Here is a 21103-nt window from a genome sequence, read left to right as displayed (position 1 = left end):
GAGGGGGGAAAACGGGCACACGCAGAGATTTCTGACTAAGATCATGCAGTCAGTGGTAGAACAAAATAACTCTATGGTTCTGGAGCTCTGGTCTGGTGACCTGCTCAGGTCTTCCCATGTACTGATTCTTTGCATGTATTTACCTTTCAGGCTTTACTATCACCTTGAGCTTGGAGGGCCCCAGAGCCTGACAATTTCTTCCGCACCGGCTTGTGGTGAAGCACTGCCTATGTGGATGAGAAGCAACCGTTCCCTGTCTGATGTCATGATGAAGTGGGAGGAGTACCAGCGCCAGCTCATGCTGGGCTTACTTTGCATCAATGTGGACATGCAGGCCTCCCTCTTCCCTCGGGAAGGGTTTCAGATAAAGCTTCCACCTCTAGACTGTGCGAAAGAGTGCCTGCCACTCTTCTGAGCCTGCTGCTGTGAGAGGGTGAGGGTGGGTGGGAAGGGGAGCAGATGTAGGGTGGGACTGGTCTCATCCCTCAGGAGCAGGGCTGCCCTGTGCTCGTGAATATGCTGCAAAGGGGATTTCCCCGGGATGGAGACTGGTGGAACTGACTGTAGCCATTTGTTGCCCACTGGGTCAGGCAAGGGATCTCTGTGTTCAAAGGCACACGTGGGCTGATATCTTGCTCTGGACTTGTGTTGAGGCCTGGCCATTGCCTGTGGCCAGGCTGATGCTGACCCAGCTGTGCTCTCCCAAATAATGCACTTTGAATTGCCATTGGCTTTTTACCGCTAAATAATCAGGACGTAGATGATGCTCTCAAGTTCATACAGCTTTTAGCTTCCTTTGATTTTTAGAGCATAAGTCTTGTTTTTTTTTAAATCATCTGACATCCCCTAGCTCTTTGTGCTACTGAAAGATGAAGTAGCCTCTTGCTAAACCAATTTTTCTCATGGCTTTCAAATCTCATCTTGACTTTCTTGTTTGCTGAAGTCATGTTCTTTCCTCTGTCCCTTAACTGCATCCCCACTGGAAGCCAGAGCTGGCACTGCTGCAGACTGCACTGGGACTGCAGAAATGTGAAAAAGTTACGTATTTACCCTGATTCATGTTGTCATGGTCTCTCCCTTTTTTATTTTTGTCCTCATGGAACTTCTGCAGCTTGAACTCTGAGTGTTAAGTAAGTCATTGAGCTTATTTTAAAGAAGTAATTTGGACAGATTTTTTTTTTTTCCAGGGAAACATGTTGAATTTGAGGCCCCATTCCTGTCACTGTGAATGGAATTAGTGTGGGGTTGCCCTGGAAAAGCTCAGCCTGACTGTCTCTGGATCAGCTTAGCAGCTGAAGCAATGTGAAGTGCTTGTAGGAAGGTGAGATTGTGCAGGGGATGTTGTTTTTCAGAGGCTTGTGGTGGAGTGTCACAGCAAGTGCTGGGGAAGTGGCTGCCTCTGACTAGGGGTCAGACTTTGCCCCTTAAGGGACCATACAACTGAAGGAAATTCCAGGTGGGTGATACAGAAGGGATCTCCTGCCAAACTGGGGCTTGGCTCTATCTTTTGCTTGAAGAGTTTGGACATTGAGGCTTTGGAGTGAGAAGGGTGTAGGCTTGTAGCTATACCAGCCTCACAGCTTGCCTGTCTCATGTTGTGGCTCACAGGTACAGCTCTGCAGCTGGCAATAGCAGGAGGATAAGTGGAAGTGAAGTTAGGAGTGTTGGTGCACATGCAGCCTGCTTGGAACTGGTTATGTTTGTCTTGTCCCTTAAAAGACCAGAGCTAGTGGGTCTTGTAGCAGGGCAGGACTCTGCCTTGTAAGGTACTGCCTTCTCAGTGGTGGTCTGGTTGTGACTTGCTGTGCAGAAGCATGAACTCTGTTCTTCACAGGGTAAGACATGGCTTCCTGTGGGGATTGCATGTACTTAAGCTTAAGTCCTTGCACTATGACATAAAACCAGCTCCTGGTATCTTTTTCTGCAGTGTGCCTAGCTGCATGAGGTGTCTTCTACCTCTCCTAGCACAAACAGTATGCAACTGGCCAAAGCAAACATACGCTGTCTTTGCTGGGGAGCAAGACAGTGTATCTGAAGCTGATTACATAGCCTATAGGTGGTATAGTGATTTATAATAGAGTCTCTTTTGCACCTGTGATTTAGAAAGGGAAAATAACCCCAGAAGTTCTACTAATAGCTGAAGAAAGTAGTGAATCTGCTCGATCGTATCTGCACAAACAGTGTGGGTGAGGTGGTGGGTGCTGTTTCCTACCAGCACAATTGTGCACTGGGCATGGGTTTAAGTGTTTGTGGTGGAGACTGTGATAAGCATCAGGACTTCTCTGCAGTGGCCATTGCAAGCTGTGAGGCAATAGATTGGGCAGCTGTGGTGCTAACCAACTGTCCAGGAGACACCAGTGCAAATATGAACTTGTGACTTAGAGTATCACCCCACTGCCCTTCCTGGATGTAACCTACCTATGTAACACAAGGGCCTGCATAGCTTATGAAGCAGGCCTGCACTTATGCAGTCAGATTTAGTCTTAAGGTTCACATAGTTAACGCAATTAGGGAACAGGGAAGTTGCTACGGGAAGAGAAAAAACTGGAGGATTCTGAAACCAGAATCGGAATATTGGATTATAAAACAAGTCAATCTTGTGATTGTCTAAAGCCTGTGGAAAAAGCTTACTGCTAGATGGATGTAACTCTAATCAAAGTGAACCAGCAACAAGCTACTGTCAGTTAGTGAGAGCAGAATGAATTTGATGAAAATTGGAATTGAGAAAAGGTGTTTATTTTATGGTTTGCTGTGGGATTTCTTTTCTTCCACTGCTTTGGGCTGCCTTCTTTAGGGGAATGGCACATGCACAGTTGCTTAGTTTGCGAGATTAATATCTCTTGTCCCTAACGCACACATAGCAATTGGCGAGAACATATAGATATTTAGTGGCAAGAAATGAGGGCATTTCGTCCAGAAGCAAAACATTTGTGAGGGGCAAAGCTGGATGAGGAAAATCTTGTGCTTAGAAGCTGCTGCCCTTTTGACTCTGCCTTGTTTGTGTTAATACACAGGTGGAGAAAATGATGCAACTATTTTTTTATTTTTTTAATCCCTTCTTCCTGGACTGATAAAACCACTGAGTGATTATGTAAACCACTAAACTATGAAACAAAATTCTCTTGGCAACAGAGTGCGCTAAGAAATTGCAGCTTGGCACCCTTATCCCCTGGATCTCCTCTGTTCTCCTCTTGCATCAAAACCAACTGGGCTGGTGCCATTGTCTTCCAGTGCTCTGATTCAGAAGGCTTGCTGGTTCTGGTCCATGCATTTCAACCGACAAACCGCTGTGCCTGGTAAAAGGCCTGAGTTTCATTCTGTGTTTCACCTCATCTTTGTTTATTTTATTATATTAACCTCTCAAAGAGATGCTTTTGTACACTTCAAACTGTAACCACAAACCAAAGCCTGGCTTTAAATATAAAGGTCTAACTCTTTGGGGAGGAAACTCCTGTTTTCCCTATGCTAATTTGCCGGGTGTGAACAGATACTGGGAAAGCACCACTCTGTATTAACACTTTCTTTGCCTGTGTTTATTCCCCAAGTGGTGCAATGGCTGTTGTGTGTTTAGCTTGTTGGCTTTATAGATTTAGGCTCTGATAAAAGAACTGCAGATCTGTCAAAAATACCCCAAACTACCCTCCTCTTCCTTAAGAGAAGTTTCATGCATTTGCTTGAAATTCTTGCTGTTCATTCACCACAGATTGCAAAGGATGAAGAAAGTAGGGAAGATCTAGCCCGCTGATGCAGAAAAAGGGCTGTGGCTATTTTTGAAGAACAGCTTTTTGTTATGCAGTGCTGCCTTGTCTAGATCAGACTCCACTTCTTTGAAATCCCTGGAAACCTCTTGATAGGCTTGGGGTTGGACCTGGAGGGGTTTACTGTGATAGTGCTAACTGGAATTCTTCAAGCCTTTGTTCTATGTGTACCTCATGGCATGCGTTATCTTCCGGGCAGCAGCTGCTGCTTAACCTACACTTGTCAAGTTCATAGGAACAAGGTAATTGTCTGTAGTAGTCAGTCCCTTCTTCAGCAAAATGTGTGGCTGGGCAGGCCTGTCTGCTTTCCAGTATATGGTGGTTGAGAGGTCAGGTTCCTGGACAAAAAGTTCATCTTGCAGTCCATGTCCAATTGTCCTTATAGCATTCACTTGAACTCTGCAACGAGTCCCAACCCTTGCTGTTTCCACTGTTTCACATAAAGGGTCTGTGCATTCAGGAATCCACTTTTTTTTTCTCCTTCCTGTGACACAGATACTACTTGCTGCTTTTAACAAGGCTAAGGTGAACTACTTCTGCATCTAACCCTAACCTGTACAACACTGTAGAGTTGTTTTATGTTGTGCACAACAGTCTGTATCTATGGCGTGCTCTGTAAGTCACGATGCGTGTGGTATGTTGGGTTTGGTTTGCTGCCTGCCCTACTGTTAATACTGTTGCAAGCTGATTTTCGAGGGGTAAGAGAAAATACTTTACTTCTGACTACTGGACCTAGGAACTGTTTTCTCATGACTTCTTGGAGGGCTGTGTATCTGCAACACTCAGACCAGAGAATAAGAGGATCTGCTGTCTGCCAGTACTGGGGTGTCCCTAGTACTTATTGTATATTTCCCAGTGTTTTTGTCCATTTTTAAAAAATTAATCTAGTAATTCACTCCTTCCTCTGAGAGAAGAGCTTGCGCGCTCTCTCTCTCCAAAGAGGTTGTGGCAGAAATAGCTGAAACTCCATGTATGTGTTTCCCTTAGGGGTTCATTTCTGCTAGACACATGCTAGATGTGGTGGGTGGCAGGGCTGAGCATTGCCAAAGTCAGAGGGCCTTGCCGACAGTTTATTCAAGCTTTGTTTCCTTCTTCCTCTTAAATCAATGAGAGAATGGACCACCTCTCCTGGCTGCCACATTAGTCAGTTCGTTTGTGCCAAACGCCCTGTGCCTTTACAGTGGGCTCTGGCCTGCCTGCCCTCTGTGTCCCTGTGGCGGCTGCCTTTCTGAATGCAGCAGTACTTGTTCCCCTCTCCTCTCCCTCCTTCCCCTTGCCTACTGGTGGGACGTGGCTCTGTTTCCAATCTGCAGGCAGCTCCACTAGGACAGTCTCTAACTGCATCCATCTCACTGTGTGGATCCACATCAGCCTTCCTGCACAGGGAGGGGAAACCTCTAGTTCCAAACAGAAGACTTAAAAATGTAACTTTGAAATAAATTTTTTTTTCCTCTGGGGTTTTCTTGTGCTCCTGAAAACAGCATCTAAAGCAGCTCTTTGAGTTAAATGTGTCCTGGGACTCTGCTGCTGTCACTGAGTTTGAGAAGACCCTTAACCACACAGCGCATTTGGAGATCCTGTGGAAATCCTGTGAAAATTACTGATGTCAGAGCAGCAACTAGACCAGCAATAGCATACGCAAGTCATGTATTTATACAGCAATGTCACTAAGTAGTGTTCACAGTCACTTTAAAAGTTCAGTATTAAATTGATGCTTTTTTCTCCTGTTTCTTTTTTCTAATGTTTTGCTGAAGAAAATGTAACTATTTATTTTGGCAGAAATATACCTTCTAATAAAAACTTTGTCAATATATTTACCTGGCTGTGGTAGGCTGCTTGCCTTGCCTTTTAAAGACTTATTAAATATTTTTTGAATGCACTGTATGATGTGGGTTTGTTTTGCTGGGCCCTATCCGGTTCATCCTGTTCAAAGTCTTCTCAGGTTAAACATGCATCAGCATGCAATGAATGGGGCATTGACCTAGAGGTGAAAAATGGTACATTTTGGCCCAGTTCTGACTTCCTCAAGCCAAAATGCCCCAAATTATATTAGTCTCTGTTTTGTTGGAGCTTCTGGGTGGACCCTGGTTTCCAAGAGGAATTAAGCACTGTCTTGTGGGAACTGCAGGTGCTTGGCATCTGTGAAAGGATTAGTAAAAAATTATTCACAAATTTGAAACTTCTCTAATCCAGGGTGTCTCTTGAGGAAATTGAACCCTGTCTCTTACGCCTCTGTTTACCAGTTGGTGAAAGAGATGATACTGGCTGTTGTGTATCTGTCCATTTTCAGTTAGATGCTCAGGTCTTCCCTGGTTAGTCTTCAGCTGGGGCACAGGGAAACTGACAGCCCTTAGGCTCTGGGGAAAGCCCAGGGAGCCGTGTATTGCTCCACTGCTACTGCCAGCTGGGCTGCAGAGCTGGGATCCCCAGGGACAGGTCAAATAACGCCACAGAGGTTGGGGTTTGTTACTGCAGGTGCCTGATAGGTGCTGCAGGGCTTGGGCTCTTTGTTTTTCTTTTTCCAGTCTTTTGACAGCAGTAAAGTGTAGAAAGATACTTTCTATCTGTGTGCTATCACAGGACAGGCACAAGTGCTGTAACTAATATTATAGCATGCAGCTGATAAACACCTTTTTCACCTCTAATGACAGCAAAAAACAAACATCCCAACTCGGTGCCGTTAATCGCTGAAGTTGATCTTTCTTCCATGTATCAGCCTGGGCGCCGGGCAGTGACTGCGGCTCTGCCGGGGGAGCGGCTGCGAGCAGGGCTGGATGCGCAAGCCCCAGCCTGCGGGTTTCGTGTCTTTTGGGAGACGTCCGGGGTTCGGGCGGGGGGGGGGGGGGTGTTGCTGCTTGTCCCATGGGGCGGGAGGAGGTGGCCGGCGGCGGTAGCTGGCCCCGGGCGCCCCGCTCCGCGGCCCGGCGCAGCCCGGCCGTACGACGAATTCTCCCTCGCCCGCCCGCGGCCCCGCTCATTTCCGGGTCGGGGCCGCCTCCAGCGCTAACGGCGGCTCCGCTCGCCCGCTCCCCCGGGCAGGGCGGCCGCAGGTCCCCTCCCTGCGCCGCTCCCCTCCCTCTTTGCCGGATCAGGTAAGCGGTGTGAGGGGCTCCCCGGGGCGGGCAGCGCCGGCGGCGGCACTGGCAGCAGCAGGGTGGGCGGCCTGAGGGCGCGTTGCCCCTGAGGACGGGTCCCCTCACCGGGACGGCTGCCCCTCGCCATTTTGTGCGGCCGTTGGCGCCCGGGCTGCCGGGCAGGACCCCCTCAGGGGTCCGAGCCCGCGGCAGGGAGCCGGCGAAGACCCGGCAGGTGAGGTGTTGGGGAGCGGCTGCCCCAGCAAAGGGCCCCGGTGGCGCCTTTGCCCTCACCTCGTCGGCCTCCCCTGTCCCTCCCCTGCGGCTGTGGGGAGATGAGAGCGGAGGGCTGGGGGGGCTCTGTGTGCTGTGGGGGTCCTCGCCTGTCCAGAGTGGCATACCTGCCTTGTCATACCTGCCTCATCCCCAGCTGTTGGTCGTCCCTTGCCGGCGAAGGACGGGTATGGGGGATCCATGTTCCTGTGCAAAGCTACCTTCTCTACCACGCTCTGCTCCTGAGGTGTAGCTGTGGCCATGGCCGTGGGATGGGGAGCGCTGCCCTGGTGGCGTCCAGGCATAGGGAGCTGATGTCCCTTCTGCCTTCTCCCCTCCTCTGTTGCTCTGAAGTCTGCAGGCTCCTTTGAGATGAGGTCCAGGGGCTTTTGCCTTGCATGCTGGACCCAAATGGAGGTCTTTTATTTTCTCATTTTTTTCAGCATCCTCTGTTCAGGGAATGTTCTTTCATGCCATGATCCAGGTGCAGATGACACTGCACAGTAAAGATTCTGTGGGTCCCTATGGCAGCTGCATTTAGTGCCGCTTCTCCTTCTCTTTGGAAGGAGAAAACACCGGAGCTTTCCCTCTCCTAAGACTGCAGTGTCTTTAACATCCCACGCACATGGGGTGCACTTCAGTGAACTTGTGTGTTGAACCTCAGGTCCTTCCTGTAGGACTTCCTGAAAAGAGGCCAGCCATCGCCAGCACCGGACACAGGGAGATGGCCGTGCTCAGGAATATCCTGAGGAGGCAGGATAATCCAAACACAGCTTGCTTGTTTAGACGTGACCTGTTGAGTCCTTGCTTATTCTGATGGAGATGATGGCTGTTGTGCATCAAGGGGCTCTCAGAAAACCAGTAACTTCTAGCCTTGCCTTACTGTGGTTCAGGGGGAACTGCATCTTATTTTTCATGTTCTACTGCTATATTTATTTCTGAGGATCATATAAACAGGTATATATAGATGAATGTATATATACATCTCCTGAGAGCTATGAAGTTGCTTTTCTGGATCAAACAGATAATCAGTCTAGTCTGTCCTTTCACTGGCCAATTCAGGTGGTCCAGAGGAAGTTCTGAGAAACTGCAATGGGCTGGAGTGGAAGAATCCTCTCTTTGCCAGGGCATCCTCCTGCACAGAGACTGATGTGAGACGTGAGGCTTAAAATCTTAGGATCCTTTGTAAGATGGTATAAAATCTCTCTGAAGCTACCATGCTGGGCAAACAATGTTGTTCTTGTTCTCCAGAGCATCAGTCTTCTCTTGGTCTCTCTGCTGTGGCAAGCTAAGCTGGGTAGTTTAAACTGTCCAATTGGAAAGTCTGCTTGGCTGTTTTGTCACCGTCAAATAAGAAAATTTCTCCCCCCACTCCAATTTGATGCATCTAATGAATCAAAGCCCTACCATTTATTGATCTGAAGATTGTACTGCAAAGTAGGACTTCGTGTGGGGCCGTCTTTAGCAGCACACAGACAGTGCTGGGGGTCTACTGTTAGACCTTACTCGTGACGTTACCAGGCAGCTTCAGAGAATAAACTAATGGGATGAGGACAATTGGCAGTAACATAAATCATATGGGCACAGCTCCATGCACAATGTTCTTCATGGTCGAGAGCTTTGCAGATATTGATCCTTATGTAGAATAAACTAGGTTTGGTTTCCATAATATAGCCCACATGTTATTCACTGTCTAAATCTTTTTGATTCGATAAGGTTGCTCTGGGGACCGAATCCTCCCACCTCTCCTTGCCTGCTTGCAGGAGCTCATCTTGGATTTAAAGACAGTGACAAGAAACTTCAGCTGTAGCAAATGTGTCATCTTCCACTGAGTGGCTCAGTGTCTTCCCTGTTCCTGCCAGATGCCTTTGCTTGCTGTCCATATAAAGTCTGAGGTGGAAATACTTGGTTTACTTTGAATGTCTGAATCTTGAATGATCCATTTTGTTGTCACATCAAAAGAGCAGAATTGCAACAATTGGTAGGGCTTCTGTCCTTTGCCACTGTGTATCCTTTGAGGTATGGATAGCTCAGTAGCTTGAAAGGGAGATGCTGCTGATGTTCTGATTACCCCTCTTAATATTTTTCTAGGTGTTCTCTTTCCTCCATCCTGCATCCTAAAGCTTTAATTTCTTGGCTGATGCTGAGAAGGATTTCCCTATGCATGAACCTCATTGTACGTTTTGCTAAGCAAACCTGACCTCTGCAGCTGTGCAAGGAGCACTGGGATGGATTCACTAAGAATTCCTTGCATGCTTCTGCTGTGGCAAGGAGCACAGTGTGCTCTTCTCAGGCCATATGTTCAAAAGGCTTGCCAGCCCTAAGCTTTTAAAAACAGTCAGCCAGACATTAAAAACAAAACAAAAAAAAAAGTGCCATGGGATGACGTAAGTGGTTTTTCTTTTTTGAAAACGATGTTCTTAATTTGCTTTCTCATGCTGATTTCTGACTGTCTTGGAGATTTCTGCATGTCTGTATAAGGTGCCAGGAATGCTTGAATCTCAGTATTTCACTTGACTGCAGGACGTAGGGGCCTCAAGTGGAATAAAAAATATTGTGAGCTTTGGGAGAAAACGATGCCAAACCTCAGGTTAATAGGTGTTGTACATTGTGTGTAGGTTGTGGTACTGTGAACTTTCAAATGAAGTCTGGAGTCATGGTGGGCTTTGGGTTTTTGTTTGGGTTGGGGTAACATGATTGGGAAGCCCCAATGACTTTTTACTCAAGTGTTTTTCTCTTAACTGTGTGTCACAGAGCACTAAAGCAGGAACAAACTGTCTTGTGCTCTTAGAGACTGTGACTTTAATTGTTGGTTTGTTTTGGAGGAAATGGGGTATGGTAAAATGCTCTGGAAGGGTACAGTGCTCTCATCTGGTTGGCATAACTGGAGGAAAATCTGTCAAGTAATAAGATTGAGAGCAAAGAGGCTTGTAACATCCCTGCTTTCTATCTAGTGAAGTGTGTGATTGCAGTTAATTTAGCAGAGATGTCATCTGAAGGAGGAGCTGTTGTCCCTGCTTCTGTAGTTTTAATCTCTGTGCTGGTACAAGACTTCGTATCACTTTTCTGCACCAGCTAATGGCCCCATCTATGTGGAAGGGACTGTGTGGTTCAGAAGGATGTTTGAGGATTACATGCACCTGAAAGCCCTGCAGGAAAGGTTTGTGTTGTTCTGAGGATGGCAGGAGACCTCTAAAAATGTGCCTGGGAGCCCTGAATCTCCTGACATATGCTGTGGTAGTCCAGCACTGTCTGGTCATGGGGCTGGCCCAAGCTTGTGACGCAGGTAAGATCCTGGCAGATGCAAAGATGTCACTGTTCACAGCAGATGGTGTATCATGGGCTGAGGCAACCTGCATTTCTGAAGAGATGAGAGTGGTTTAACCTCAGTCGGCAACTGAACACCACACAGCCGCTCGCTCGCTCCCCCCCCACCCCGCGGTGGGATGGGGGAGAGAATTGGAAGAGCACAAGTGAGAAAAACTCGTGGGTTGAGATAAAAACAGTTTAATAATAGAAATAAAATAATAATAATGTAATAAATGTAATAATAATAATAATACACAAAGCAAGTGATGCACAGTGCAATTGCTTACCACCCGTCGACCGATGCCCAGCCAGTCCCCAAGCAGCGGCCCCCCCCCGGCCAGCTTTCCCCAGTTTATGTACTGAGCATGACGTCACATGGTATGGGATGTCCCTTTGGCCAGTTTGGCTGTGCCCCCCTCCCAGCTTCTGGTGCACCTCCAGCCTTCTCAGTCGGTAGAACATGGGAAGCTGAAAAGTCCTTGGCTAGTGTAAGCACTGCTCAGCAACAACTAAAACATCGGTGCATTATCAACTTTATTCTCACCCTAAATCCAAAACACAGCACTGTACCAGCTACTAGGAAGGAAATTAACTCTATCCCTGCTGAAACCAGGACAGAAGGCTTGAAAAATGTCGAGTCCAGTTGTTGTAGCTGTGCAGTCAAGGTAACAGTATCTAGCTGTTTATTGCTTCCTATCTCAAGCTCTTCAAAAGAATAACAAGCAGGATATCTGCAGACCCTTGGAGGATTAGGACTGGTAGCTGTGTGGTGTTAAAAATAAAATTGTGGAATGTTTAAATATGTCATTTAGGCTATGGAAAGCAAACCTTTGAGGAAAAATCCAGCTATGTCTGGGCATAGCTAGGTGAGTCCAGCCTCTGGAAAAGGAGGGTTAGAAGCAGACCACAGGCTAGCTGTAAGCCCTTGGCTGGGTGTAGCAGGAGGTTGGTAGAGGTGCAGGTGTGGGGAGGCACATCTAACGCGTAATACAGGAAATCTTGGTGGCTCTCACTGTTATACTAGCTGAATACCTCTCCATCTCATTCAGCAAAACATCTCTGAGTAAGAGTAGTGCTTTTATCTGCCTCAGTTTTCCCTCTGTAAAATGAAGAGGATGAAACCCAGCTCATCTCCAGCTGGGAATTTAAGCTGTAGGTGACCTGTAGATCAACATCTGTCATGCTGTCAAAGTCTTCTCTCTGGACAAATGGTCTGACTCCCTGTAAAATAAAATTGACTGGCTTATCTATTGGCAAGGATGAGCGTGGCTGTACTGTGGTACATGTGAGCTGTATGCCTGTGCTAGCAGATGAGGTGAAGGTGAGATGAGATGTGTAAATATTGCTGAGCTTTATTTTCCCCATAACTCTTGCTTGAGGACTAAATGCCCAGTTGTTTGTGGGGTGGGACAGGCAGGCCAGCAGAGCCATCCCGCTCTGGTGTGAATTGCTGCAGGCTGAAGCTCCTGGCCGCTGCCCAGCTCCCCTCCTCGGCAGGTGCAGAGCTGCTGAGCTTTGCCCAACAAGGAAGACGAGCGTCATCGTCGCTTAGATAAGATAAAGCATGACCAAATCCTTGTTACCCTTGGCAGGTGTGGCTAGATGCTGTCTTGGATTTGTGCAGCTCCAAGCCAGGAATTGCAGCTGTTGGGAGGGTTGAAAAGCCTCTTTAAAACATGGAGACTTGATGCTAGAGCCCAAGAGGGAAGTGGGTGCACCCCAAGGGACAGTGAGAGCAAGGGCCTGAGGGGTGTGAGTGAAGGAACAGCCACCCAGTAACCCTGTGGGTGGAAAGACTTCTGCTGTGTGTTCCTGTGCCTGTGTCCTGCTGCGGATTCTGGGGTTGATGTCGCTCCATGAGCAGCTTCATCAGCTCGGTGTCATCTGAGCAGGGCTGTGTGGGAGCCCTGGTGTCTAGCAGGGCTGAGGGTCTCTTCAACAGCAGTGCTGCCAGAGCCTCTCTCTTCACCTATCAGGTTTTTGAAGTTCAAAGGTGTCTGTTGTCCTGAACTGTGCCCTTCTGTCTGAGATCACGGGAACTAGGAAAAGAATTCAGACTTATTGGAGGGAAAAAGGACACACGCCCCCACAAATGTACATGTTTCTTCCACTGCAAGCTTTGGCCCTGTGCTTGAGAACTGCCTTCCCTCCTCTTTACCCTCTTTGCCTCTTAAAGGAGTTTGCAAGATCTCTGCTCTATCTTTCCTCCCTCCCAGACACATAGCCAGAGGAGTAATCCTCTGCTCCAATACAAATGTATAAACCCCTTTGATTTAATGCATTTCCTATGGCACAAAAAGAGTCTTTTGCTTCCCATGCAAATCTGGTTGCTCAGTCAAAGCTGCTAAATGCAAATGGACCACTTGTAGCTGTTCTCTCCGGGAAGAGTGGTGTGGGCTTTATGTAAAGCATGAAGATAAGACCTCAGGAGCTTGGAGAGCAGAGCAATACGCAGATTTGTGCTGGAGAGAGGTCAGCATAGCTGTAGTTCATTCACAACCTGTTTCTGGACTTGTGAGGTGGGATACTAGACAGGGGGATATTTCAGGCTGTCAGTATCAAAGAAATGAGCATTTATAGAAATGGATTAACAGTTACTAGTTATGGGTGTGTGGGGGTTGGTCAGTTATTCTCTCCCCTCTCTCCTTACCACCTCCCTGCTGCATCCAAGTGCAGAATCAGTGCCAACTGTGATTTGGTGACTCAACCCGTTCTGACGCCTGGGTCCCTTTCCTCTGTTCAGGTTGGGCAAATGATGTTCAGTCTGTAATCATGCTTGAGAGCTCTTGCTATTGCCGTAGGTATGGGGAGCTGTAATGATGCTTAGATTGGCTTAATCCAATTCGACCTGAAAATCCACTTCTCTGAACAATAAATGTTGCACGTGGGGAGTGGCATTCAAGTGTCTTTACTAAACCAAAAACCTTTTTGGCATCGGTGGATGAAGCCTTTTTCTTTTCAACGTGAACCACTAAATACACAGGATGTGCACTATGGTTGAATTAGCATTACTATGGGAACCGTAACTTTTTGCATTTCTTGACCTTTATCCATGTAACACTAAGGATTCATTAATGTGGCTCCAAAATGCTTTTTTTTTTTTATGTGTGTGTTTGATAAGCTTTTTTGTTCTGGTCAGCACTAAGAGAAACTTTATAAAAGGACCCCAGGAGGAGATTAGAGACGGGACAGGCTGCAAGGTGCAGAAGAGCAGTTTGCTCCCTTTTTTGTGCTGTTCTAGCAGCATCCCAATCGAGATCATGGTTCAGCGTTAAGCATCACCTCTGCAGCAACAGTAAACAAAATGGTGAGTAAACTGTCCTGCTCAAAGGCAGGTAACTCACTTGGACTGGGTTTGTTTGGGTTTATTTGCCTCAGCTACACAGCTAGAGCCTGCCCCAAAGGATGCATGGTCCTGGGGCTGAGGCAAAGTTGAGCCTGTGAGGAGTGGAGAGGTGATCGTCCTGGTCTGAGAGGAGCAGAGTTGTCCTCCGGCAGCACAGAGCCCTCCCAGATGGCTCAGAGGAGCTCTCTGGCTCTGTTAAACCTGTATTAAAGACAAGTGTGATGGTTTGTAGTAGTTTTCATGTCCATTTTTTAGTCTGGGGTTTGAAATAACCATCTTAAAATACATGGGGAAGGACCTGCCTTTACCTTTGCCTTCTGCAGGTCCCATCATCACTTGCTGCTGGGAGGATGGGGCTATTTGTAGCTCCTCTGTTTGCAGGTTGATGAGGTATCTGCTGTTCAGATACCAGCTGGGGTCTTTTCAGTGGGAAGTGGTGGAAGAGTGGCTTTTGCTTTCTGTAGAGGCTGGGCTTGCCCGCTTGTGACTTGTATGGCAAAGCTTGTTTGCTGGGCAAATACTATCCTTGAGGGCTGACACAAAGAGGCATTTGGGGTGGGAGTGAGCAAAGGGGACAAAACCATACCAGGTGATGAAGAGCCAGCCTGCCAGGGTCTCAACATGCTCTCTTTTTCTTTTCTTTGTCAGCTTCCAGGAAGTCCTCAGGCCTAACTAGTGGGAGCTGACACAGCTGAGGGCAACTTCATGTTGCCTGGAGGCCTTGGAGCTGCCATTGAGCAACAAATCCCCATCAGCATCTCCAACTGTCAGCAGGCAGGGGTGGCTTTGCTTCCTTTCGGTGGTGCTGTGGGATAGAGGGTGGCATCTCTGGCTGCTTTAGTGAGAAACTCCTGGGGTATGCACCCCACCCCTGAGGTGTGTGTTATGGTGCTTTGGAAGGATGCTCCTTGCAGTGTCATCTTGTGCTTTACCTTTCTTTTTTCCTAAGCTTTCTGTGCTTCTCTTTGTGAAACAGGTTGCCAGCTATGTAAAAGTGGAATTAAACTTGAGGCAGGATTCACAGGGTTAGTTTCCAGCCTGCCCTTGTTGAAATCAGATGTGAGGTAGGCAGCGAGCTACCCACAAGCACAGCTAGAGTTTCTCAGGGAAGGTAAGCTCAGCATGAGACAAGGGATCATCTGCTTTCTTACCACTTCTTCCCCCCTTGCCTAAGGCAGCTCAGAAACAAGCCCTTCTCCTTCACAGCTGTGCACGAGGCAGGATTACAAGGAATTTACCTTGGGAGGTTAATGGCAGGTTTTCTTGTGTTACTTTCTGAACCGATGGCTACTAGCCTATGCTGGAAAGGGGATGAGATGCGTAAGGAGCATTGCAAACCACACCTCCTAGCTTGGACCTGCTCTGATGCTCTATTTACAGTGGTGGTGTTCATTCTCTGCTAGCTTTTTGCTGTGGAATATACTGCCGGTTCCAGGGAAGAGGAGCGATACTGTCCTGCTGCTCAAGGTATTTGGGGACACCTGCAGAGAAAGAAAACAAGGTTCTGTAGTGGGGTGGAGGGGAGGAAAGAAAGTCTCTATCTTCTGGGCAAGGAATTATTTGAGTAGAAGGAAGTCTGAACGAGTTTGCGAGTTGCTGTGTCTCAGCAGAGTTTCTCCCTAGGAACTTTCTGTTCCGACTTCCTGCTTTTGCTTTAAAGCAGCAGAGTAGAAACGGGACAAAGACTTGCTGAGTGCAGTGGCATTGTATATCACTGCAGAAAATGGTTGTTATTCCCCTGAGGGGAAGAGGGATAATTTTTGATTGGTTTTCAAGAGCTGGAGGTGCTTAATTAACAGATGATTAATGCTTCAGTTTGGATCACCCAACATCTTTGCAAATGTTGAACTGAAGAAACTTGCTCTCAGTTCTGATGTGGTTCTGCAGGTTGCTTAACTAATTCTAGTAACTCATTGATTTGGGAAACTGCTGATTTAGAGTAATAGCTGCGATGGTTACATTTTCAAAAATAACGGGGAAAAAGTACATCCTTAGAATATGTGGGATTGTGATGTTTTCTTATGAAATGGACGTCTTGAGCTGGTTAGATTAAAAACTAAGGATTTTCTGCTGCATACTTTGTGAAGACTTAGAATTTTTTCTTGAAAAATATTTGTCAGGAAATTTTCCACTATCTCTCATAAGCATACCTACTTCCCCCCCACCCCCCCTCCCCATTTTCTGTGATCCTACATCAGTGTTGCTGCTGTGGGCTTCTGACTCAGTGACAGCTTTTGTCAGAGGGGAATATTTCCCCCGCCAGTAATTTCACCTTTCCCAGAACAGTTGTACAAGTTGAACAAAAGCACCTCTCAGACAGTATGTGCTTCCAAGTATGCTTCAAACACTGTTCCTTATGTTGATTGCTCCTTGCACTAAGCTGTGCCTGGTATGCAGGGACCATGTGCCTGTTATCCCACTTTGGGGAGGAGCAGTTGAGGGCTTGTGGCTGCTCAAAACATTCTTTGGTTTTCTGTCTTGTAGAAATCTGAGGCTTTTAGTATTTTGTTGTGATTGTCCCCCCTGGATGAGAAAGGGAGAAGATATTTCTGATATTTTGTACAAGATCCTGGAATTCTTGGACATTCAGACTGATCCTCTCTTCTTGAGGGAGTGACGACTCCCTGGATCCCAGGCTTCACCTGTGGTCCCCTGAATGGTCTGACAGCCAAGAGGTGTCTTTACTCAGGGCATGGATTTCATCCTTTTCCAGTGTGCAGCTTACACTGGCTTTTCAGGAAAGGTGTTTTGCATAGCACAGCCAGCACCTCCTTAGCTCACAGGAAGGGGTGAATCTTTACCTTTATACACACTGTTAGAGTGGATCCTTAGCTGAGAGGTAACCAAGTGTCACGCACCTGTGCATATGGCCATTTTCATCTCTGTGAGGCAGAGAATGGGTTAACTGTCTTCTTGGAAATTGGCTTCACCCAGCTGCCTCGGCTCTGTTTGTTGTTCTAATAGCATTTGCAGAAAGGTCAAACTGTCCATGGGTCCCATACATCGCTCCTGGGCAAAACCAATACATCACCAGCCATGGAGAGGCTTCTCCAGGGAGTTGTGGTGCCTAGAAATTCTCTCCATACTCATTCCTACTTGTTAATCTTTGCAAATTGTTTTTGTCCATTAAGTGCATCTTGCAGATTCAGAGTAATGAGGTAAAGCTTCTCCCTCTGGTCCCAGAAAAGGTTATGGGAGCGAGATCACTGTGTCTAGTTCTCAAGAGACTGGAGGTGAATTTCCTGGGATGAGGAAAAGATGGTTGAACTTCATGCATCCCCCCCTGCAGTTGTAGTCCTCTGGATAAGGAGATTTCAAGTGCTGCAGAGAACTTGCTGGCTCAGCTGGGGAAGAAATCACTGTCTATCACATGTATTCAGTAAGCAGTGTGAGTGGGTGCTTTACCAAAAAGAAGTTTCTCCTTTGAAAGGGGATTGGGTGGTCCAATGTTCTGGTCTGATATTTTATCTGTGTGTGTGTGTGTGTGGTGGTGGAGCTATTTGAGGACAACATAAGGCTATGAATTTTTGTTTGAGGTTGATTTCAAGATCAAGGATCTTGATCAACAAAGATAAGGCTCTTGCCCCATTTCTGTGAACTTACACCTGTGGTACTCCAGGTGAGATGGGATTGTTGCAGGATTTTTAGCCTTTGTGCAAAGAGGTCACTGAAGCAGCTGAGGAAACCTTGCAGCTGGCCAGGAGGGGCTTGAGCTCAGGATAGTGGCTGGCTGTTGGGAAATTTAATGAAGAAGTGACAGAACAAGATTGGGAGCCAACTAGAGGCAGCAGTCAACACTCTTCTTGTTCAGCATCCCGAGGTTGTGTGGCAGAGAGATCATCCTGCACAAAGCTAACACGAGTCATTTCCCTCTCTTATAACAGAGGTGAGAACTAGTGAAAGGATGCCTAGAGAAGGTGACTGACTTAAACAGTGACTCTGCTGGACAAGTGTGCATAGGTAACAGCAGCCCAGGAGGGTTCCTGCTGAGGTCAGACAAGGTGCGTGGCTGTCATAGAGAGATTCAGCTTCTTGTTGGAAAGGAAAATCTTTGTTCTGGTATTACATAGACAGCTAGAATCTGAGGACTCAAAGGGAGGTCTGAGTTCAGTTTGGAACCCAAGTTATGGGTCTGATGGCAGTGATAGTTGTGGGAAGAAGCCTGATCTTTGGCTGTTGGAGTACCAAGTCCAGTTCATAGGACGAGTGATAGGACGAGAGGAAATGGCCTCAAGTTGCGGCAGGGGAGGTTTAGATTGGATGTAAGGAAAAATTTCTTTACTGAAAGAGTGGTGAAACATTGGAACAGGCTGCCCAGGGAAGTGGTGGAGTCCCCATCCCTGGAGGTATTTAAAAGATGTGTAGATGAGGCGCTTAGGGACATGGTTTAGTGGGCATGGTGGTGTTGGGTTGACGGTTGGACTCGATGATCTTAGAGGTCTTTTCCAACCTCAATGATTCTATGATTCTATTCTATGATTCTATGACTGTCCTTGGTGAAAATGCAGCAAATGCTGTGGTCCTTTTGGTGGAAGACTCTGTGTACTTTGAGGGTGCTGATGAGAAAGCAGCCTCTATTCATGCTGAGGAAGGGCCAGGCTCAACCAGCACTGTGTCTCCAACAGCAGCTAATGGCAGATACCCTCGTCTTCCCAGCATAAATGTGTAACGATACTTTCCTAGTACGCTCTTTTGGCTGTTTGTGGCTCAGAAAATTTTCACGAAAACAGATATTTTGTGTAATAGTCATTTATGGACAAACTCAGGGAAGAAAAAACCAGCCACTTCTACAGCCCATGAATGCCTGTGACATCCTCAGCATCCTGTGTCAGCGAGTCCCACGCTTTAATGGTTTGCAGAGAAGTGCTTCCTCCTGTTTGATGTACAACTGCCGCCACCCAGTTTTATCTGAGGCTCCTGGATTCTTTTCTTAGACAGTGAATGGGGACAATTGTTCACTCTCTCTGCCATTCAGGAATTGGTTACACAGGCAACTCCACAAAAAACAAATTTTTGCATTTGAAGCTTTGTGTATCCATTAGAACCTTTTATCCACTTATTCAACAAATGGCTGTTTCTGCATAATATAATTTTGCCCTTGAAGTACTTTAAGGACACTGACGGAGCGTGTCTAGCTCTCCACCAGCATAGGACTGAGGGATGCCTCCTTTGAGCGTGAATTTTCTCTGCAGGACCCCAAGTGTGGTTGCATTCTTGAGGGCAGAGCCTTGTGTACCAGTGGCTCTCCTGCTCTCAGGGTGTGAAAGGAGCCTCCACAGCAGCATTTCTGCTGACGTGTCCTTGCTGAGCTGCAGCAGCCAAGGTGGTGCTCGTTGTGTGTCAAGTGTTCCTGGATGACGTCTTAGCTGTTCAATAACTAGTGGCACAAGTCCAGCAGAAGCGTGCGGACTTCTGGTTGTTGTCTCTGGTGCAACCTGCTCTGCACGCAAGTGCTCCCTTTGCTAAAGGGATTGGTAAGGCAGGAGGAAATTGCCAGTGATGTTCAATTAAACAAGCTGAGGAGCTGCCCTGGATTTATGTAATTTCCTGTAAAGACTCTTTGAAGAGCTTTGAATGCCAGCTTAGATCTGGAGCTTGTCTTCCTTATGGGGTGTTCCTGCCTGCCACACCAGCCCTTGGAGAAGAGGAGTAGAAGAGAGCAGGGATCTCCTTTGCCTGAGCTCCCAGTGTTTAGTGTTCACTTTGACATCAGACACACTGGATCATTTTAGAGGTCTCTTCCAACTCAAACTATTCTATGATTCTATGATTTTTGATTCAAGTGCCAAGTCCTCTGTCTTCTCACCTCCTTTTCCCATATCTGGGCTGGCAAAGAAAGTTTGTTTGCCTTCTGCCTACCTGCCTTGCCAGTAAGTATCACCAGCAGAGCAGAGCGCTTACACTGCAGTCAACATGCTTCATGTTACACAGGTGTAATCTACCTACTGATTGCTGAACTCAAAGCAGTGTCTACCTTCAACTTCACAACACTGCTAGCAGTGTTCAGCTAACATGAATAAAGGCTGTATTATCTCTTCACAGCTAAAATACCCTGTTTTTCTCAATTATTTTCTTGAGCTGATTGCCTCTGTCCTCTAACAACCGCATATTTGTGGTGGAACATTAACAGCAGTGGCATCGGTGGGAAACCTGATACTGCTCAGAGCCTTTTCTACTTGACTAAGTGAATGATATTTACTTATTTACTTACTGCTGGCTAACCACGTCCTTTGTGGATGTGCAGCATGATCTCCAGCCTATGGGAATACAATGAATTATTCTTCTTGAAGCCAAAGGATACAATATTGCTGTTTTTTCCATTCCATATAAGATGAATCCTTATGTTGGATTGTAAGAGATGTTGCAATGTTCTGTTCTGTCTCTTTAAAAAAAAAAGTTTCAGGAAACCTGTGAGCCTTTATAAAGTGAACGAATTTGTAAAAAAGAATTGTTTTCAAACTGTCTGTTGCTATTTGTTATGTCTTATTGCAGGTGTGCTCTTTATTTTCTGAAAAATCAGCTATGTGCTAGTTATATTGACAAATCCAAGACCATTAGCTGTTTATGGCAAAAATGTGGTTTGGATTTTGTTTTTAATTGCTGAGAATTAACTCTTGGCCCAAATATTGTTAGAGGAAAAACTGATGCTTTCTCTCTCCACTCCCCAAGCAAAACAACCCAACAAAGCCAAAACCCCGATTAGTAGGAGCGGTTCCAGTGCAAACACGCGCCCTCAGTGTTTGGAGTGCCAATGCTGTGACAGTGTGCCGGTGTGAGAGTGCTGCAGAGTGTCTCTGGCTTGCGATGGGCATAGCTGGGGAACGGTGTGTGGGTGTGATGGAGGATTTGTGGCAATTTCTGGGGGAAAGAATATTGTTTTGGTATGTTGTGGATACTGGGTGTGTTGAAGACTTATTACATTGATGGTTCTTGGCATGTGTTAGTGTTTTCTGTTGTGTTGTTGAATCAGGAAGTGTCAGTGAGTGCAGTTTTAAGAAGTTTATTTGTTCACCTCTTGAAATAAAAAAAGAACCGTTACCCATCTCGAGTTGCTTGCAGATAGGAGCATAGAGTCTGCATCAAACAAGTTTCTCCATGGCAAGTTTTTCTGGCAAAGATCAAGAAGTTGGTATGATAAGTCATAAAGAAGTGTTCCTCTTCGATGAAGGTTGGTGAGGGAAATGGTGAATTGCAGCAGAGCACCTTTTTTAAGATGCTATTCAGAATGACGGAGCCCCTTGCAGCTGTCTGTTTCTGGGTATACCTCTGTATCGTACTGGCATATCCCATGATGAAGTCATCCATCGATACTGTAGCATGGGTGAGCTCAGGGCTATCAAGCT

General features: G+C 46.7%; 2 protein-coding genes across 5 annotated transcripts in view; both read left to right on the top strand.

Moving 5' to 3' along the window:
• The window catches only part of PNPLA2 (patatin like domain 2, triacylglycerol lipase), a 31591-nt gene extending 25954 nt beyond the window's left edge, over positions 1 to 5637 (top strand). Inside the window, exon 9 of the mRNA XM_076344259.1 lies at positions 151 to 5637. Within this exon, the coding sequence (XP_076200374.1) occupies positions 151 to 415 (265 nt within the window). The 3' untranslated portion in view covers positions 416 to 5637. The remainder of the gene's footprint in view (positions 1 to 150) is intronic.
• Positions 5638 to 6605: 968 nt separating this feature from the next.
• The window catches only part of CRACR2B (calcium release activated channel regulator 2B), a 50276-nt gene continuing 35778 nt past the window's right edge, over positions 6606 to 21103 (top strand). For 2 of the 4 annotated variants that reach the window (XM_076344256.1, XM_076344258.1), the window contains exon 1: positions 6803 to 6850. Coding sequence is in view for 1 of the 4 variants with exons in the window: in XM_076344257.1 (XP_076200372.1) it covers positions 6621 to 6850 (230 nt within the window). In the remaining 3 variants the exon portion in view is untranslated. Of the gene's footprint in view, positions 6851 to 15203; positions 15228 to 21103 lie in introns of those variants that run through there. The other 2 variants (XM_076344257.1, XM_076344255.1) reach the window with 2 other exon arrangements.

This window comes from Aptenodytes patagonicus, chromosome 7, assembly GCF_965638725.1.
Source record: "Aptenodytes patagonicus chromosome 7, bAptPat1.pri.cur, whole genome shotgun sequence".
Classification (NCBI taxonomy): domain Eukaryota; kingdom Metazoa; phylum Chordata; class Aves; order Sphenisciformes; family Spheniscidae; genus Aptenodytes; species Aptenodytes patagonicus.
The sequence above is the reverse complement of the archived record's forward strand: the minus strand, read 5'-3'. Positions and strand labels throughout refer to the sequence as shown.